Here is a 22,410-nt window from a genome sequence, read left to right as displayed (position 1 = left end):
TAAAGAATGTTTGATGGGGTATCAGTTTTCCAAAGGAAAGGATTTCCAGAGGGAGAAGTGGAAAGATTCAGGTGGGAAGAAACCAAGGAGATTGGGCCAGTGGGGAAAAAGCACAGGGCAGTGTGAGGAAGAAAATCTGGGAGAGGACGTTTGATTAGAGGGTCTATCAGTTAAGGTCCGATCAAGACACAAAAACCCACAAAATTTGAATAGGGAAAGTTTAATATAAAGAATTATTAATTATACCAGGGGATGACCTCTAACATGGTAAAAATAACTCTAAAGAATACCTCAGGGCTGAGGTAGAGTACCTAGAGAAGGACAGAGTTGGAAGGGAAGGCAGGAGTTCAAGCCTCACTGGAGAAGCCTGGAGATGGCAGAGAAGTTCACTAGGTTGCCCTGGGCCACACAGCTGGTCTGCAGTCACTGAACAAGCAGGAACACCCATCCCAGGTGCACATGATAGGAAATCGCAGCCAGGAGTGGTTGTATCAGTTTCCTATTGCTGCTGTAACAAATTACCATAAACCTAGTGTCTTAAAACTGCACAAATTAATTTTCTTATCATCCTGGAGGTCAGAAGTCCTACATGGGTACCACTGTATAAAAATCAAGGTGTTGACAGGCCTGAGTTCCTTCTGGAGGCTCTAGGAGAGTATCCTTTTCCTTGTCTTTTTCAACCTTCTAGAAAGTCTAGGCTTTGGATTACCAAAAACACAACTTTGGCATTGGAAAGCTCTATAAAAACTCCAAAAACTATACTCCCACAATAATACATCTTTCCAGATAACCTTCAAAAGGAAATCACTAGCAAAATGAAACATGCAGTTAAATACACTTAGCATGGTACCTGGAAAATAGCATTCAATAAATGTATGTAATTATTACAATTGCTATTATTATCATTGATAAAATGCCCCCAAGTAAATGGTTAATCAGTTGCTTTACAGGGGCATCAGCCATAATCCAGTTAAAAGTTAGGTGGTATATGCTAACTGAATGTATGTTCTAGGGTGTTGGGTGATGTAGTCTAAGGTGGTGAAGTAGTTCATCCCTCACTCCTAAGCCATTCTGAGAGTGACTAGAGAGCGGGGCCAGTTGTCTCTAAGGCTACTCATAACATTCACACCAGGTACTCAACACCTATGAGAAAGCTTTGTATTTTCTATGCAAGTGTGGGTAGGAAATGCAGTTAGTTTATTCAAAATAGGTGTCAAGCTACGGTCAGAAAGTTACCAAGGTTGGTTGCCAGAAAAAAACCCTGTTCCACCTGACTGGACATGTTCATCTGTTTTAACAGAAGATCAAGTCCATAGAAACTGTCCCCTAAGGGAACATTAAGGCAAAGAGTCTGTAAGAATCTTTATACCTGGGTTTCTACATTGTCCTCACACTGTTGAGTGCATAAATCATCCTATCCTTGGTATCAAAAGTGAGAAAAACTTGTTTTTCTTATCAAATTTTATTCCAACTGAGTCTTCCTTCAAGGCGCTAAAAATCATAACACTGGTCAATGGGAGAATAGCATTCATGCCTATAAAGAAATTCACCAAAGAGGAGAAAAACTTAAGATAAATTTGTTGTTTTTTTTTTTTGATAAATTTGTTTTTTAAAAAATACTCCTTGCGTGGCATAACCAGGAAATAACAAGAAACACCAAGAAAACCACCAATTAACACTTCACCTTTTTTAGGCCTACTTTGGGAGAATTCGGTTTTCAATGTGATAGGCAGAGCACATGCTGCAATCTCTCCCTCCTCATATTTGTAGAAATTAGAAAAGTAATATAAAAACAATTAGTAAATATTTAGCAATATTTGAAAACAAGAACTCTCATTTGACAAGAAACTGTGAAGAAACTGCAAAAGAAGAAAAGCAAATTGAAAACCATAATGCATGATTTTCAATGTGTGGTCCCCAAATAAGCAACATGAGCATCACTTGGAACTTACTGGAAATACAAATTCTTGAGCCCCACCCCAGACCTAATAAACTAGAAACACAGTCTGGGAACCATGGGGATTAACAAATTTGAATTTAACAAATAGAAAATATCCGTTCTTTTCAATTGCTTGGACTATTTACAAATATTGACCATGAACTTGGCAACAAAGGAGTTGCTGAAGAAAACTCATTATTGCATTTAGATTAGAATTTACTAGAGCCACAGTTTTATTTTACTTACACAGCTAGCAAGGAGAAAAACTAGATGCACAGGCTGAAAAGCCTGCACAATTTAGGTGGTGATGGAACTTAACACGATTCATCAATGTAAGTGAAGTTCCATTTCCTACAACTATAGTGTATGGACTACAATCAACAATACCATATTTCAGATATTTTGAAAGGAATACTGCATTCAGCAGATAAACAGAAACTCTGTACTTGGCATTGAATGAAATCTCAAGAACTCTGTACTGAATAGCTCAGGAAGAACCTGCTCTTAACTCAAAAACTCATTAATTTCTTGACTGTTCATAGCAAAAGCATGAGACAATGTATAAATATAAACGTAAATAAGACTTTTCCCCACCTTTTTTTTTTTTTTGGCTGCATTGGGTCTTTGTTGCTGCACGCGGGCTTTATCTAGTTGCGGTGAGCAGGGGCTACTCTTCGTTGTGGTGTGCGGGCTTCTCGTTTGCGGTGGCTTCTCTCGTTTCGGAGCATGGGTTCTAGGTGTGCGGGCTTCAGTGGTTGCACCACGTGGAACTACTACCTCACGCTTTGGGTAGTATAGTTATTTCACAATGTTGATCCTTGCAATCCAAGAACATGGTATATCTCTCCATCTGTTTGCATCATCTTTAATTTCTTTCATCAGGGGCTTATAGGTTTCTGCATACAGGTCTTTTGTCTTCTTAGGTAGGTTTATTCCTAGGTATTTTATTCTTTTTGTTGCAATGGTAAATGGGAGTGTTTCCTTAATTTCTCTTTCAGATTTTTCATCATTAATGTACAGGAATGAAAGAGATTTCTGTGTGGTTAATTCTGTATCCTGCTACTTTACCAAATTCATTGATTAGCTCTAGTAGTTTTCTGGTAGCATCTTTAAGATTCTCTATGTGTAGTATCATGTCATCTGCAAACAGTGACAGCTTTACGTCTTCTTTTCTGATTTGGATTCTTTTCTTTCTTTTTCTTCTCTGATTGCTGGGGCTAAAACTTCCAAAACTATGTTGAATAATAGTGGTGAGAGTGGGCAACCTCGTCTTCTTCCTGATCTTAGTGGAAATGGTTTCAGTTTTTCACCATTGAGGATGATGGTGGCTGTGGGTTTGTCATATATGGCCTTTATTATGGTGAGATAGGTTCCCTCTATGCCTACTTTCTGGAGGGTTTGACAGGCGGATTCTTAACCACTGCACCACCAGGGAAGTCCCTCCCCACCTGTTTGACTCTGCTTCCTGTGTTCCTGAGGTCACCAGAAAATAAATATTCCCCACGGCTCTCATTTTCTAACGGAAGAGGATAACAAACAGCCTGGCAAAGTAATGTGAAAATTCAAACTACTCCACAGATAAAATCATTTCCTGCCAAAGCTTAGCATTCTTGCAGATAACCTCTTTTATTTTAAACCAAAACTAAATAATTTTTTTTGGTTTACAATTTTTCTTTCTTCTGAAGTCTCCACATATTAAGGAGAAAAACAAACAAAAAACAAACAAACATGACCTGTCATACAGGTCATGTTCACTGACTCAAATGCAGTAATATTCAAAAACAATACTTTAAAAATCCATGATGTGGAAAATACACACGCTCAAAAAAAAGATCTCTTAGCTTAAAGGAAATCAAAACAAAAGTTAACACAAAATTTTTTAAATTGGTGACAAATGTCTCTTGGCAGAGGAATGTACAAATAAATTGTGGCATATCCATAGTTAAAAAATGAATGAATAAAAGCTGCATGTATGAATTTTAAAACTAATATTAAGCTAATAAAGCAAATGACAGAATAATTTATATAAAAAGTTTAAAAACATGCAAAACACTATTACATGTTGTTTCTTGGATACATGTATATGTATTAATCATATAACAACATGAAATTAAGTGATAAACACACCCCAAAACTATTAGAATAAATGAATTCAGCATGGTTGTAGGATACAAGATTAATATATAAAAATCTGTTGCATTTCTATACACTAATAATGAAATATCAAAAAGAGAAAGTAAAAAACCAATCCTTTTTAAAATTACATCAAAAAATATTAAAATATCTAGGAATAAACTTAACCAAGGAAGTTAAAGACCTATACTGTGAAAACTATAAAACACTGATGAAGGATACTGAAGATGATTCGAAGAAATGGAAAGACATCCTGCAATCCCCAAATTTAATGCAACCCCTGTCAAAATACCCATGACATTTTTCACAGAACTGGAACAAATAATCCTAAAATTTCATATATGGAACCACAAAAGACCCAGAATTGCCAAAGCAACCTTGAGAAAAAAGAACAAAGCTGGAGGTATAACCCTCCCAGCATTCAGACTCTACTACAAAGTTACAGTAATCAAAATATATATACACACTACTATATATAAAATAGATAACCACAAGGACCTATTGTATAGCACAAGGAACTATACTCAATATTTTGTAATAAGCTATAAGGGAAAAGAATCTGAAAAAAATAAATATATATGTATGTATAAGTGAATCACTTTGCTGTACACCTGAAACTAACAGAAATCAACTATACTTCAATAAAAAAATTTTTTTAAGTTGCACAAACTCCTCTGTGGTGACACAAAAATTTTTTTAAAAATTCAAATTAGCCTGGTATTGGCACAAAAACAGACACATAGAACAACAGAACAGAGAGCCCAGAAATAAACTCAGACACCTACAGTCAATTAATGTACAACAAAGGAGGCAAGAATATACATAGTCTCTTCAACAAGTGGTTCTGGGAAAACTGGACAGCTACATGTGAGACAATGAGATTAGAGCATTCCCTCACACCTTCTAAAAAAATAAACTCAAAATGCTTTGAAGACCTAAACCTAAGACCTGAAACCATAAAACTCCTAGAAGAGAACATAGGTGGAACACTCTTTGACATAAATCGTAGCAATATTTTCTTGTATCAGTCTCCTAAGGCAAAAGAAATAAAAGGAAAAATAAACGGTACCTAATTAAACTTAAAAGCTTTTGCACAGCAAAGGAAAGCATCAACAAAATGAAAAGACAACCTACTGAATGGGAGAAAGTATTGGAAATGATGCAACTGACAAGGGGTTAATATCCAAAATATATAAATAGCTCATACAACTCAACATCAAAAAAAGCAAATAACTCAATCAAAAAATGGGCAGAAGGCCTGAATAGACATTTCTCCAAAGAAGACATACAGATGGCTAACAGGAGCATGAAAAGATGCTCGGCATTAGAGAAATGCAAATCAAAACCACAGTGAGATACCACTTCACGCCTATTGGAATGGCCATTGTCAAAAAGTCTGCAAATAACAAATGTTGGCGAGGATGTGGAGAAAAGGGAACCCTTGTACACTGTTGGTGGGAATGGAAATTGGTGCAGCTACTATGGAAAACAGTATGAAGGTTCCTTAAAAAACTAAAAATAGAACTACCATATGATCCAGCAATTCCACTCCTGGGTACATATCCAGAAAAAATGAAAACACTAATTCGAAAAGATATATACACCCCAATGTTCATAGCATTATTTACAATAGCCAAGACATAGAAGCAACCCAAGTGCCCGTCAACAGATAATTGGATTAAAAGATGTGTGTGTGTGTGTGCTCGCATGTGTGTGTGATGGAATATTACTCAGCCATAAAAAAGGAATGAACTTCTGACATTTGCAGCAACATGGATGGACCTAGAGAATATTATGCTTAGTTAAATAAGTCAGACAAAGACAAATGCTATATATCATTTGTATGTGAAATCTAAAAAATAATACAAATGAATGCCTATGTAAAATAGAATCAGACTCAACAGATATAGAAAACAAACTTGTGGTTACCAAAGGGAAGTGGGGAGGGTCAAATTAGGGGTATGAGATTAGCAGATACAATCTACTATATTTAAAATATCGATAGATAAGCAACAAGGATATACTGTACAGCACAGGGAAATATACCCATTATCTTGTAATAACCTATAATGGAATATAATCTGCAAAAATACTGAATACTGAATAACCTATAATGGAATATAATCTGCAAAAATACTGAATACTGAATACTGAATGCTGTACACCTAAAACTAATACAATATTGTAAATTAACTATACTTCAAAAAAAATTAAATGATAAACATTACCTTCAGTGCACTGCCTACCTCTGCAAAGGGAGGGAAATGGGATCAGGGAGAGGTACACAAGATGCTTCAACTGTACCAACTGGTTTTGCTCCTTTTATTAAAAAAAAAAAACAAACTCAAGCAAATATGACAAAATGTTAATATTTGAGTGGGGTACACACGTTTTTTTCTATTATTTTTCCATGATTTTGTGTATCTGAAATATTCATGATTATAAGAACTGAAAGACAGCAAAATCCCCACATATCAAAATCTGTTGGATGCAAATAAGTCCAGAGGAAAACTTACAGCCTCTGAAAGGAATTAGAAAATAAGAAAAACTGAAAATAAATGAATTAAAATTTAAAGACAAGAAGTTGGCAAAGTGCAACAAAATAAATGCAGAGAAAGTAAAGAGACTGAAAATGATAAAACCACATACGAATTAAACATAAAACAAAATACAAGAAAGTGCTGATAGAACTGCCCAGTAAAATTTAAAAAACTGTTGGAAAAAAACCAATGTGTTAGACCAGTAGCCATCACATTTTTCTTCTCAGAACTCCTTTACACTTTTAAAAGCTCTTCGGTTATTTCTATTAATATTCAATGTAGTAGAAGTTAAAGCCAAGAAAAATTATAAACGTTCATTTTAAAGTTTATTTTAAAATTGTAACATAACGAACAGGTTCTCGTGAAATATAACTTCATTTTCCAAAACAAACCAAAAAGATGTAGTGAGAAGACTGGCATTGCTTTACATGTTTGCAGATTTCTTTAACATATGGCTCAATAGAAGACAACTGTTTCTACATTCAATCTGTTGTGACAGGTAGTTTTGGTTGAAGTATACGAAGAAAATATGGCCCCATGCAGATATGTCACTGGAAGACAGAGAAGTAGCCATTTCAGGTAATTGTTGATATTCTTTGACACAATAGCAAAACTCAACACATGGCAATTTCTTAAAGATTAATCGTAATGTAGAGTCTGAAACCCTATCAATGAACTTTTTGCACTCTGTTACATTAAAATCCATTAGTTTGTCCTGTTCTTTGAATGAATCTTTTACCCAAGCCTAATTTTGTAACATTGTGCATTGGTCATTTGGAAAATACTGGTTCACTGAGTTATGCAGATCTTCCAAACACTGACACATTTCATTATATATACCAAAAAAGTACATTCATTATTACCACTACTGATCTCATCAGAAAAGACATTAAGTGAATCCGATATTGTCTTTACTGGGAGTGAATAGTGGTGAAAATACAGTAACTACTAACACAGCTTGGAGCCACTGCTTTGATCCTTGTTGAAGCGCCAGCAGTTTTACCTACTTGTTTTAACAGCATCAGCGAAAAAGGCAAATAACATCTTAGTATTATCAAAGTAGTTTTGACCTTTCGGAGTTCTGGAAAGGGCCCCGGCGACACCCAGAGCACTGCAGACCACACTTCTGAGAACCACTGAGGTTGAAGATCCCTTGGAAAGTACAGCCAGGAGAAAATGAGAAGGTACAATAACATCAGGAACAAATAGGTTTAAAAAAAAAAAAAAGTATATTTTAAAAATTATACACATAATTATACACACACACACATATATATATATATATATATATATACACATATGTGAATATATATATGAATGAGCCAATAAGAGAAGCCAGAAGGCTTAAGTTGGAGGATGGAATCCTAGTTCCTCCAGTCAGTAGCTGTGAGACCTTGTTTAATTGTACCCCACCGTGCCTCAATTTCCTTATTTATAAAATGGAGATGTGGATAAAAGCACCCCTTCAATACATTCTGGTAAGGATTAAATGAGTTAATGCAAGTAAAGTGCTTTAAAAATGTCTGGCATGTGGTAGGTTGTGTAAGTGATTGTGTTAGCTGTCATAATAGAATTCCACCAATGAATATGAAATTGCCCAATTTCTGAGGAAAACACAAATGACAAAAGCCGAGTCAACAAGAGAGAAGAATCTATCAACCAGTTGGTAGAACAGCCTGGATTTGGCCTCATTTTCCCAAGCATGGTCTTTGTGCAGCACCTCCCTCTTCTCTTAAGCACAACCTGAGCAGATCCCACAGCTGTCCTGTAACTGCAGCTAATCCAAGTCCAGGCCAGTGTCACTGGCCTTAGTGGCAGCAACAGGGAGGGGACTGTTCTTTAACACCTCCTTTGCCCTCCCTTCTCTGGGGACCCAGATTATGAATGGAGTCAAAGGACAAACATCTCTTTACTCAACCGAGGGTGCAAATGCAGCCCCCTTCTGGTGATCAGTGTTCCTCCTGTACACGCCATCTAGGGCAGATCTCACAAGTGGCAGATGCCCATATATGATTCGTCCTGGGATGCAAGACATCTGAAAATCTGGTCCTGGCTCTATGGGCAATACAGGTGCTGCCCTCTTGCGGCTGGGGTGAACACTTACAAGGTGCTCAAGCCTTACACAGTGTCACTGACCTCCCAGAAATATACTAGTTTTGCTACACCAAACTGAAGGGTATAGCCTGCTTCTCAGGTATCCTGTCACTCCTCTCTTCCACATCTCTCCATTCTTTCTAGGGATCAAGATGTCTGCTCTCAACTACAGTGGTCATTCTCCCCTCCCTGTAGTCACTCCCCAAAGTGAGAAATATTCTCAGGGCTTGCTTCCTGCCTCAATTGGCTGTTAACAGAGGCAAGAGGGGCCACTAGAGACTGAGGACACGGATGACCTCTCTTTTGATGCTCCCATCCTCTCCCAGCGACCTGCCTATAGGACACTGGGGAAGGGTGGACAGCTGGGGATGGATGAGACGAGTAGGCTAGTTTAGCCTTCCATCATTCAGGGTAACTAAGGAACTGGGGATATTTAACCTAGAGGGGAATGGACTTCAGAGAACATGGAGTTATCTTGGCATATATGAAGAATAATTGAATGGGAGTATGGTACGCTTTTCCTATGTGATTCTGGAGTCAGGAAGTAGGACAAACTGATGTAACAGGAACACAACTTTCAATACAATAACTTAGTAACCATTAGCAATCACAATTGTACCTGTGAACGTCTCGCCACTTCAGAGGCAAAAAGATGAACACGTATTTGGTTGGGAGGTTGAGGGAGGGAACAGAAATTAATCAGAGATTAGACTGAGTCCTCAAAATCTCTTGCAATTTTTTTTTAATTCAAACATATAAGGAGGTTGAAAAATAACAGTTATTACACAGTTCTTCTGAGCAAGAATAGCAAGAAGAGGTTGTAGGATGGAAAGTGGGCTCTGTTTGTTTTTTTCAGATGGCAGAGACATGAGTACCTTTATAGGCAGTGGCAAAGGAAAAAGAGACGACGATGAGACGACAATGATATGGCATCTGGCTGGCCTTCAGACCAATTTCCCAGTGGTTTGATGAAAGCAGCCAAGGCCTGGGGTAGCCCAAATTCCCAGGCCAGTTACCAATGGCCATGAGCAGCTTCTTCAGTTTATCTCTATATACCTTAGAAATACTATCTGGTGCACGTGCTATGTGGTGAACGCACCACTTTAGATAATCCTCAAGGTATAAAAATGAATTTCGGGAATTCCCTGGTGGTGCGGAGGTAAGGACTTGGCACTTTCACTGCCAGGCCCGGGTTCGATCCCTGGTAGGGGAACTAAGATCCCACAAGCCATGCAGTGTGTCCAAAAAAATAAATAAAAAATAAAAATGAATTTCATCCATTCATTCATTCATTTAAATATTTGAGCACAATTAAGTGTCAGCTACTTTCTCAGGGCTGGGGATAAAGCAAGGAACAAAAGAGATGATTCCTGCCCTCCTGGAGCTTACTCTCTGGTAGCGAGGAGTATAGGGAATGACCAAGTATATACTGGAGGACTGTTAATGTTATAGACCAAGACAGGTAGGGGGATAGGGAGGCAGGGGGAATACTGGGTAGTCAAGACCTGATGAAAAGGTGACATTTAAGCAGATTTCATGATGGTGAGGGAACCAGCCAAGACTGACACCCAAGAGAAGAGAGCTGTAGCAGAAAGAACAGAAAGTGGAAAGGCCCCGTGGTAGAAGCATGGCTGAAACAGCAAGGAGGCCACCGAATGGCATAGCAGGTACTTTAATACTCAATGGCATAAGACATTTGTCAATGGTTATTTAGCATCTGAGCGCTCAGTGTTTCCAGCCAATTATTAAAAAAGAAAAAAGAAAAAAAAGATAACATATGTTATCAACATGTTCAAACAACAAAAAAGATAACATATGTAAACTGTGTAAAAGTGTCTGATAAGAAGAAAACAAAAAAGTTAATCATTACTTAAAATAATAATAGTAATAGTAAAAATAAAGTAGAGCTCTTCTACCTGAAGCAGGGGTGGTAGGTCTGAAACCCTAAATACTTGCCCCATCCTTTCTGTAACCCACAGTACTTCAGGACACAGTTTACATTGCACAGAACCACAGAGAAGACCCAGAGCTCTAGTTAGAGAAGGTGTACAAGCAACAAACCTACCCTGTCTGAAGTTGCAATTAATGATTGTGTTCTAAATTATGCTGATCTAAGTGCTAATGAAATCTGTTAAAGCTCAATGAAAATCAAAACCAGTTTGAATAATAAGCATCCCTTTATTTGCTGACATCATTACAAAAACCGATTACATTAGCAACAAAAAGTGTTTTCTTGAGTTGAAGTCAGAGGCAGTTGCTCCCCAAAATGTTAAGTAAAACAGTGTACAACATCAGTATTAAAATGTTAAATTTTACATTGTCTTTACCACTTTTGATTTTCTGAACAATTTTATTGAGCAAAATAAGATAAAAGATTACATGTTTATTTTATTTTCAGGAATGTAAAGGTCTAATTATTCAAACAGTTTTTATTATAAAACTAAACTCTGAAGGTGTCTACAGAGTTGGCTTTTTTTTCTCTCTCTTTAAATCAGTAGTCTAACAAGGATTAGAAAAGACAAAACTCTGTTCAGTGTTTCTGACAAAGTAGAAAGGGTGAAAACATAAATAAGGCTTTAATTTGGCAAAATATAATACAATGCCTTCTGTTATCCTTGAATGAACAGTTTCCCAATTACTTCACTCTGTAAAAGATCAGAAAGAAACAAATTCATTTTAAAACAAAGAAACAAAAGGCAATCAGAAGACATCTGTCAAATACCAAAAGTACATATGCCATTTGATCTAGCATTGCCTTTTCAACTAAGATCAGAACAATTAATACCAATGGTAATCAAAAATAAGAGAAAAATCTCAGGATTCAGAAGGAGCTTTTAGGTGGATTTTTAAATATGTGAACCAAAATCTCAGACCAAACTGAGAATAATATAGGGATTTAAAAATCCTATTTAGAAAACATTTAAGAGAACAACACTGGGAATCCATTTGTGTCACTGTTCTACTCAAGAGACTGTAAAGCTAATAAGGTGAGTGAGCAGCACTGGAAAGAAACCGAAATTTACAACTCTCCACCGGCGAATAAATAAGTTTCAGACAGAGGTTTTCTAAGGTCTTTTGAAGCTTTCCAAGTCAGATAAAATGACTAAAGAAATTAAACTTCAAAAGCCATTAAAGAGACTAAAAGGAATAGCCAAAGCAATCTTGAGAACAAAAAATGGAGCTGGGGGAATCAGGCTCCCTGACTTCAGACTATATTACAAAGCTTCAGTAATCAAGACAGTTTGGTACTGGCACAAAAACAGAAATATAGATCAATGGAACAGGATAGAAAGCCCAGAGATAAACCCACACACATATGGTCACCTTATCTTTGATAAAGGAGGCAAGCATATACAGTGGAGAAAAGACAGCCTCTTCAATAAGTGGTGCTGGGAAAATTGGACAGGTACACGTAAAAGTATGAAATTAGAACACTCCCTGACACCATGCACAAAAATAAACTCAAAATGGATTAAAGACCTAAGTGTAAGGCCAGACACTATCAAACTCTTAGAGGAAAACATAGGCAGAACACTCTATGACATACATCACAGTAAGATTCTTTTTGACCCAGCTCCCAGAAAAATGGAAATAAGAACACAAATAAACAAATGGGACCTAATGAAACTTAAAAGCTTTTGCACAGCAAAGGAAACCATGAACAAGACCAAAAGACAACCATCAGAATGGGAGAAAATATTTGCAAATGAAGCAACTGACAAAGGATTAATCTCCAAGATTTACAAGCAGCTCATGCAGCTCAATAACAAAAAAACGAACAACCCAATCCAAAAATGGGCAGAAGACCTAAATAGACATTTCTCCAAAGAAGATATACAGATGGCCTACAGACACATGAAAGAATGCTCAACATCATTAATCATTAGAGAAATGCAAATCAAAACTACAATGAGATATCATCTCACACCGGTCAGAATGGCCATCATCAAAAAATCTAGAAACAATAAATGCTGGAGAGGGTGTGGAGGAAAGGGAACACTCTTGCACTGTTGGTGGGAATGTAAATTGATACAGCCACTATGGAGAACAGTATGGAGGTTCCTTAAAAAACTACAAATAGAATTACCATACGACCCAGCAATCCCACTACTGGGCATATACCCTGAGAAAACCATAGGTCAAAAAGAGTCATGTACCAAAATGTTCATTGCAGCTCTATTTACAATAGCCAGGACATGGAAGCAACCTAAATGTCCATCGACAGATGAATGGATAAAGAAGATGTGGCACATATATACAATGGAATATTACTCAGCCATAAAAAGAAATGAAATGGAGGTATTTGTAATGAGGTGGATGGAGTTAGAGTCTGTCATACACAGTGAAGTAAGTCAGAAAGAGAAAAACAAATACAGTATGCTAACACATATATACGGAATCTAAGGAAAAAAAAAAAAAAAAAGGCCATGAAGAACCTAGTGGCAAGACGGGAATAAAGACACAGACCTACTAGAGAATGCACTTGAGGATATGGGGAGGGGGTGGGGTGAGATGTGACAGGGTAAGAGAGTGTCATGGACATATATACACTACCAAATGTAAAATAGATAGCTAGTGGGAAGCAGCCGCATAGCACAGGGAGATCAGCTGGGTGCTTTGTGACCACCTAGAGGGGTGGGATGGGGAGGGTGGGAGGGAGGGAGATGCAAGAGGGAAGAGAAATGGGAACATATTGTATATGTATAACTGATTCACTTTGTTATAAAGCAGAAGCTAACACACCATTGTAAGGCAATTATACTTCAATAAAGATGTTTAAAAAAAAAGAGACTAAAAGGACTTAACTATGCAACATGTGAACTCTGACTGGATCCTGGTTTGGAAAAAATAGCTAAAAAGATATTTCGGGTATAAGTGGGGACACAAATATGGGCTTTAAAATGGCTGATATTATAGAGCTACTGTTTTGGTCTTTTTGGATGTGACAGTGATACTATGGATTTCTAAGAGAATGTCTTTGTTCTTAAGAGATGCATACTTAAGTGCTTAGGGGTAAAATGTCATATTATCTGAAAGTTACTTTCAAATGTGTTGACATCAACAAAATATGTATACACAAAGAGATGAAGTAGCTGAAGGGTGTCAGTGTTATATATCCTTTCAACTTTTCATTAAGTGTGAAAATTTTCAAAATTAAAAAGTTGAGGGGAAAAGAAGCAATTAGAAAGTTAAAAAGCAAAGTTATCACTGGCTATCATGTTCTCTAATTAAAACAAGATTAACAGCTGATCAGAAAGTCTACATAGCCCACTGGTACATTAAACTAAGAAGTGCTGTGTAAACACATTACAGAAAATGAAAACCTGATCCATATGACAGTCAAGTGTAAAGTGTAGAAATAAAAGTTAGTTTTTGTCTGAAACATTAACTCTTACACTCCAACAGCACCAAAAAAGAACTTTTTCCTTTCAGAAACAAGAGAAAACTGTATCATGAAAGAATCTATTTGTTAAAGGGAGTAAGGAGGACACATATATACAAAACACATACACAAAATTTCACCTCAGTTTTTCCTGGATAACATCAAGAGCCTCTCCAATTCAATATTGACAAACCAAATTACAAACTTTAGGAAAAAGCCAGAACTGAAGGAAGAAACTATAAGAAGCTGGCAACAGAGGATTAGACAGAATGAGGAGAAAAGAAAGCAGTGACAAGGATCAGAGCACACAGTGCTTGAATTAGGGAGAAGAAAAGTACAGATTAAGACCTCAGGGCCTAGGCCCAGACTACCTTAATTTAAATCCCAGCTCACCCAGTTACTAGCTGTGTGACTTTGGGCAACTTACAGAACTTCTTTGGGTCTGTTGTAAAATGCGGATAAAAAAATAAGTAATAACATTAATAATAATCATCATCATCATCCTCATCACCCCTACCTATCTACCACAGTGGGTTGCTGTGAAAATTTAAATGAATGACCATATGTTAGAAGCATGTTCATTCTTAGAGGCACATTCATGAAGTGTCAGCTGTTAAAATCATCAGCCTCCCTCCACATGATTCCACAAACAGGTTCCAAGGTAAAGGATCCTGGGTGTTATAGTCTGAATGTTTGTGTCCCCTCCATCCCCTGAAATTCCTATGTTGAGATTCTAATCCCCATGTAATGGTATTTGGAAGTGGGGCCTTTAGGAGATTCCACTGTCATGAATGGGATTAGTGCCCTTTTAAAAAGGACCCCAGAGAGCTCCCTTGCCCCTTTTGCCATGTGAGGACACAGCAAGAAGATGGCCATCTTTAAACCAGGAAGTGGGTCTCACCTGACAGAACCTACCGGTGCCTTCATCTTAGACTCCCCAGCCTCCAGAACTGTGAAAAATAAATGTCTGCTGCTTAAGCCACCCAGTGTATGGGGTTTTTGTTATAGCAGCCCAAACAGACTAAGACATGGGGTGATAAAGTTTTCTGATATAGTCGGACATACACTTGGAACACTTAGAAGCCAGGCAGATATGAAACACAAGAAAAAGTAGATATCTGGAAACAAAAAAGTATTCTACAAAATACTAGTGTTAACGGTCCAAAGCTACAAAAAAAATTACCTTAATTCAAAGGGGGGTGGGCGGATGACAGCCTTCTGCTTGGTGAGGTGGCAGGGGTGGGGAGAGAAGGATAGCAGATGAGCAGGAAGACTTCCAGAAGAAAAGAAGGGTTAATGTTTTACAAATTAAGGGCACAAGACAAATGCCCCTACAACTCAAAGAAAGGCTAAGTTCTGTGTATTAGGATTTTGAAAACTAAATTACTGTACATCATCTCTCTCATTTTTGTCTTTTAAGAATAGCTTTTCTCGTACTGAAAATGTACAGCATTATCTTAAACAATTCATATGTACTTGTAGTATATACTAAAAAGAAGTAAGATTCCTGGTGGGAAGGTAAATTGGTGCAGCCACTATGGAAAACAGTATGGAGGTTCTTCAAAAAACTAAAAATAGAGCTACCATATGACCCAGCAATCCCACTCCTGGTCATACAGCTGAAGAAAACTCTAATTAAAAACTATACATGCACCCCAATGTTCATAGCAGCACTATTTACAAGAGCCAAGACATGGAAGCAACCTAAGTGTCCATCAACAAGAAGACGTAGTATATACATACAATGGAATATTACTCGGCCATAAAAAAGAATGAAATAATGCCATTTGCAGCAACATGGATGCAACTAGAGATTATCATACTAAGTGAAGTAAGTCAGAAAGAGAAAGACAAATACCATATGATATCACTTATATGTGGAATCTAGAATATAACACAAATGAATTTATTTACAAAGCAGAAACAGACTCACAGACAGAGAAAATAAACATGGTTATCAAAGGGGAAAGGGGGTTGGGGGAGGGATAAACTGGGAGTTTGAGATTAGCAGATACAAACTACTATATATAAAACAAGATAAACAACAAGGTTCTACTGTATAGCACAGGGAACCTTATTCAATAAGGTTCAATATTCAATATATTGAATATTCAATATCTTGTAATAAACTATATAGAAAAGAATATGAAAAAGAATATATATATATATATGTATATGTGTATAACTAAATCACTTTGCTGTACACCAGAAACTAAAACATTGTAAATTAACTATGCTTCAATTAAAAAACAAACAAACAAACAAAAAACAGTAATAACGTATACCTAAATAAAGCAGGGAAGGAAAAAATGAAGATTCTTGACATCAGACATTAACCTATAAATTCTGATGATTAAGAAATCTGTATTTCCAATTTAATTATCTGCTGGTAATTTTAAAAGAGTTGACAAGAGGGAGAATACACTGAGCAAAAATGATGGCTGAAGTTAAAAACCTGAGGGTAACACAAACATTTAAAGGGCATAAAGAAGAGCTGTGGGAACCAAGAGATCCCTAAGGAGGGGTTATCACTGTCAATGCTGGGTAGAACCTATGCAAGGAGAGAGTTCTCAAGTGCTGGTGGACCTCTAGCTTAATACAATCCATCTATCCTTCATGATACACTGATGACCACTCAACCGCCCTTTCACTTGCCAAATTTGAAATTAAGTTCATCAGCTAACAAAAGAATGCTGAGTTATCTATCACTTAGGTGAGCTGCCTGCTAAACAACAGTTCAGTTTTAGCTGTGTTGCCAGGGTATATGTATTTCTTTTAACAAATTACACACTACAATTTTATAAATTAGGAAGAAAAAAATCTGGAAAAATAAAAGTGTTACTACCAATATCAGTGTAAGTCTCAAATTTAATATGATTAAGGCAAATGTGGAAACAGGCAAGCAAAAATGGTTCAGACCACGTTTGGGAAGAAAAAGAAAATACTGAAGAACACTTGAGATGCTGGAGAGATACTACTGACAAGGTCTAAAGGCAAAGGGTAACAGGCCATCTTATAATTTTTTAGGTTCTCAGAAGCGAAACCCTTCCCTTAGAAAACAGAGGCCTAAGGACTGACCTCACCATATTTAGAATAATTCACAACTATTTTCAGTATCTTTTATGCAAAAGACGATCCTGTATTAGCTCTAGCAATTAGGAAATCATTAATGAATGACCTCAGCAAAAACGGTTTCAATGGAATGGCAGAAAGAGAAGCCATTCTAGAGGAGATGGAGTAGTTAGTAGCAAGAGACTGTGAGAATAGTTTCTTCTTTTAAGAATCTTTGTTAAACAGTGAAGTAAAAAAATTAGGGTGGTAACCTAAAGAAAGTACAAAGTTAAAATAATATATTTGAGCATTTTTCAAGACTGAACAGAAGCAGTGAGTGGAGAGAAGAGAACAGGACTGAAGATGTGGGCAGGAAAGTTGCCCTGGGAAGCAGGAAACGAGGTTATTTTCTAGTTTGGGGAAGGTTGGTAAGGCGGCAGAAATTTAACTCTAGGCAACTGAGAGGTCAGCTTACCAAGGATAAAAGATTAAGGTATAATTCTTTTTGCTGACAGGTTATAAGAATGAGTTGGGTTTATTTGAAAAGTCTTCTTAGAGGTAACTGACCTGAAACAGCATTTTAAAGGAGAGCGTATGCTAAGACAGGCCAGAGGACAATCGTTCTATAAAAGTGAGACAGAATGCCCCTGTAATCAAGATGGAGGTCCATCCCAACTTTTCCAGAACACCTAACCTGTCCCGAGGCCTTTGTATAACCTAAGAGTCTTAAGTTTGGGTTCTGAAAGGGACGATTCAGTGATGAGTTGCCCCCTGGCATTGCACAGGCCACCCTACTCATGCCCAGGACACCACAATTATTATAGAACAAACAGCTTCAAAAGAAGAATATCTAAAGTATTCAGTACATATCAGAACACCCTAATTACCCAAGGCATTGTGACTTAAGTCATTCTTAAAACAGGTAAAACCCAGGAATCAAATCAATCAACATGCATTTCCAGGTAATATGGGCAATAAAATTTTATAGCTTGGTTTGTTTATCTTCAGTTAAGACTCTCACCTCAGGAGTTAAAAAAATGGATTTCTTTGATTACCCACAGCAAACTTAAATAAAATCCAGCTTCCAGTGTAAAGAAACTGTGATGACTTGATTTTCAGTTCAGCATCTTACCTCAGTAAAAACATTATAGTCACTTTATTTTACCAAGTCATTAAAAAAAAAAGAAATCACACAGATATTTTACCAGAACTAAGATCAGGATAAACTAAAGAAACAGTTGCAGACATTATGGCAATGAACAAAACCTAGGTAAACAAGTTATGAGTCTGTTCTGTAAAAAGGTCAAAAGAGACAAAGAAAAAGGGTTTTTACATGAAAACACTAATTCAAAAAGATACGTTCACTGCAGCATTATTCACAATAGTCAAGATATGGAAACAACCTAAGTGTCCACCAATGAATGAACGGATAGAGAAGATGTGGTATGTATGTGTACAAACACACACACACACACACACACACACAGTGAAATACTACTTGGCCATAAAAAAGAAGGAAATCCTGCCATTTGCAACAACATGGTTAGAACTTGGAGGTATGATGCTAAGTAAAATAAATCAGATGGAGAAAGACAATATGATTTCACTCATATGTGGAATCTAAAAAAACAAAACAGACAAAACAAAAACAAACTCATAAAAGAGAACAGCTTAGTAGTTACCAGAGGGGAAGGGAGTTGGAGGGTGGACAAAATGGGAAAAGGAAGTCAATTGTATGGTTATAGATGGTAACTAGTCTTGTGGTGGTGATCATCTTGCAGTGTACACATGTATAATGCTATACTCATGAAACTTACATATTAAAAAAAAAAAAAAAGATAAGGTATGTTTTTTTCTCCTCCAAGCTACAAGACCAAAAAATATGTACAAGATGGAAATAAAACTCCAAGAAAGCTATAAAGCTGTCATTTGGAGGTTTTGAGAGAGATAAAGAGGGAATATTTCCACTAGGGTAACAAGAGTTCCTATATTTAAAGTAAATACACACTATACATACATTTACACACACACTATGTCAATTATCTATAGACAGACAGTAATACTTCAGTTATTCTTACCTAATACCTGATAGTGTTCTTTCTCCTTTGTGAGCTGTTGGTTTACTGCCTGAAGTAACTGCTGTAACTGTGTTACAGTCTGATTTAGACTTACAGACATTGTCTCCTTCTCAGAAGACTCCTAAAAAGAAGACGGAAGAGATGAAAAACTCTGAGCACAAGAAAAAGGCATTTGCAACCAAAATCGAAAATATTTTATTGTTGTTTTAAATACAAACATAAAAAAAATCTGAAAGATGATATGAAAATTGACAATAAAAACCACATAGAGCAATAGTGTTTGCTACCTAGTGGTGCAAATTAGTTTGCAGCAAAGAAAGTTATGTTATAAATGTTGTCACTAGGTTACAAAGGGAAAAATCTAGAATCGATGAATATCAGATATAAATCCATTTCTCCTTCCAGAAAAAAAACTGCAAGGAACCAAAGGAGAGTACATTCATAACAACAGAAAAATAACAGTTAACATATACTGAGCTCTTACTAAACTTGAGGCACTGTTTTAAGTGTTACCCACTATTCTAAGTGTTTTATATAGTAATTCATTTATTCCCTTCAACAATCCTACAAGATAGGTACTATTATCATTGCCTTTTACAGATGGAGCAACTAAAGCACAGAGAGGATAAAGAGTTTCCCCTAAGTCAGTCACACAGTTACTGAATAGTAGAACCAGGATTCAACACAAGCAGCAGAGTCTACATTCTTAAGCAGTACACCATAATACTTTCCACCACAAACCTAAACATTAACATAATAATATCTCACCAAGCTAAAGTGAAAACAAACATTAATAAGAACACTGCATTTCAGATAAGATACCTCAAAGAAAAAACAACCTTGAGTTAAGAATGCAACATAATTGATAGAAGTACATTAAAAAGGCATTTTTTTAAGGCAGAGATGGATCCTGTACATTTTTTATCCTTCACATAATTTACAAGGTAATTAGCCCAGAGATTTGGAGCTAAAGAAAATGCATACCGTTTCTGGGGAAACATCACTATTCTCAATAACAGTAGTGTCTCCAGCAGCTTTTACTATTTTTGACTGGATAAGATCCAGTGACTGTTGAGCCTGTGAGGAAAGCAATATGGAGCCTCTGAATAATACAACTGATAAATAAATATATACAAGAAAAAAAAGAGTGATTTTCTTACACTCATTATATATTGTACAAAACTAAGGCTCTTCTCAAAATACAACGTAAAGCCAACCTGTTCAGTTTTTTCCCCAAAATCAAATAGCTTTCTCCCCCACCAGATTACAAAAACACATGCTCACCATTTTAAAGTTCAAACAATGCAGAAAATGTATAAAGAAATTAAAAGCAGAAATAACCAGTGACATTTAGGTTAACATTAGTCTAGATCAGAGGTCAGCCAAATCTAGCCACACACAGCCTGTTTTTGTAGAGCTCACAAGCTAAGAATGGTTTTTACATTTTTAAAGAGTCGTGCTCGACAAAAAAAACAGAATATATGAAAGAAATTATAGGTGGCCCACAAATCCTAAAACAGTTTGTGAGTTTGCTGACTCCTAGTCTAGATCCCTCTTTAGTGCATATATGTCCTAACAGAAAATTGGTAGAAAATGTTCTATAAATGGGCTTTTAACATACATGCTGTTTGACGAAGCATTTTATCTTTTTACATGTCAATAAATATTTATGTGCATTTCCAATTAAGAGTTGCACAGTATTTCTATTACATAGATATGGTGCAGTTCACTTTCAACTACTGTTGCCATTTTATGCCAAATAACATGGCAAATCCATATCTTTGAGCACCTGTTTGATATCCTTAAAGTACCTTCTGAGAAAATAAATTGCTAGGCTAAAACTGCAAGTTTTATATTTTGTCCAGTGATCAAACATTCACGTTATCAAAATATAAATTAGATTGCTCAATCTTGACAATGTATCATATATCTAAGTCAGAGCTCTGAAACTTTTTTTAAATAATTCACATTCTTAATTTATTTTCATTCACAAAATAGCCCTTGTAAATGCCATTTTATAGAAGATAAACTTGAGACTTGCAAAGATCAAATAATTGCCCCATGGTCACACAGCTCAGAAGTGGTAGCAGTAGGATTCAAACCTAATGAAACTTTTTAAGTTCACATTTTATCTACTGGTGACAACATCAAACTAACCTGAAGCAACTCCAGATTCCTAGACTTTTGCATAACAATTACGATATAATCATACAGAACCAACAGAAATATTTCTTTCAACCTTTAAAAAAGTGGCGAATTTACTTGTTTTGCTAATGACTAGATCTCTTATAAACACAATCTTAGCTCTAAAGCAGCTTTGATAAAAGCATTTATGAATTACACTATTAAATATCTCAAAACAGAATTACAAATAACTTGTCAACCTAACGCAAAGAATAAAAAATGTAATCCTAAAAATCACCCATCTACGTATGAGATTAAGAAAAACATATTTCTACAAAGAAATAAAGGGACGAATTTCTGAAACATCAGAGGTCTATACATACTTCTTTCAGATTCATGAAGATCAAAAGAAACATACTTTGTGAATGACTATATAGGCAAATCCCAATAAAAATATATAGATGTTACCAATTTTAAAAGAGTCACATCAACTGAATTCAAAATTTAATCTACACTTTACAAAGCAATTAATTATATAAATATGATGAAATGAAGAAGCGAATTAAGAATGGAAAAACAAGCCAAAAAGTCTAGTTCCAAATATGTAACTGTATAACAAACAGCTTAAATTTATAAACAAATTAATGTAATAATGCAAAAGAATGAATCCAGGGTTAGCAGTATGTCTACTTAAGGTTCAAGGTACAACATAATATGATGATGTGGCATCTTCAGGACAAACAGTGTCTTACCTTATGCAAGTCACCAGCTACCTTCTGTCTTTCACTTTGTTCAGTTCTAAGTTTTGAAAGTGTTTCATTTAACTGCTTCTTTAACTGTAAAAATACAGGAACACCACAATTAACTTAATTCACATCCTTCTTTGATTCCTTCTTTGATTATGCTGAGACCTCTAGGACTGAAGAATGAATGAGAAAGAATGGGATCGCTAACAGTTATTATGCACAGTGGATTAGCCAATACGCTGCACCAGATGTACAGAAAAGCTAAGAAGTGGAGGTTCCAATCTGTAAAGCTAAACATAAGAAAAGCTACAGAAACGAACTA

At 36.2% G+C, this 22,410-nt stretch overlaps 1 protein-coding gene across 9 annotated transcripts in view; it reads right to left on the bottom strand.

Moving 5' to 3' along the window:
• Positions 1-10,864: 10,864 nt before the first annotated feature.
• The window catches only part of KTN1 (kinectin 1), a 124,657-nt gene continuing 113,111 nt past the window's right edge, over positions 10,865-22,410 (bottom strand). For 6 of the 9 annotated variants that reach the window (XM_036841664.1, XM_036841667.1, XM_036841666.1 and 3 more), the window contains 4 exons: positions 22,095-22,178; positions 20,203-20,295; positions 19,219-19,339; positions 11,043-11,351 (listed from right to left, as the gene is read on the bottom strand). In XM_036841664.1, the coding sequence (XP_036697559.1) occupies positions 11,347-11,351; positions 19,219-19,339; positions 20,203-20,295; positions 22,095-22,178 (303 nt within the window). In that variant the 3' untranslated portion in view covers positions 11,043-11,346. Of the gene's footprint in view, positions 11,352-19,218; positions 19,340-20,202; positions 20,296-22,094; positions 22,179-22,410 lie in introns of all 9 variants that reach the window. The other 3 variants (XM_036841670.1, XM_036841673.1, XM_036841671.1) reach the window with 2 other exon arrangements.

Source organism: Balaenoptera musculus, chromosome 2, assembly GCF_009873245.2.
Source record: "Balaenoptera musculus isolate JJ_BM4_2016_0621 chromosome 2, mBalMus1.pri.v3, whole genome shotgun sequence".
Lineage (NCBI taxonomy): Eukaryota > Metazoa > Chordata > Mammalia > Artiodactyla > Balaenopteridae > Balaenoptera > Balaenoptera musculus.
The sequence above is the reverse complement of the archived record's forward strand: the minus strand, read 5'-3'. Positions and strand labels throughout refer to the sequence as shown.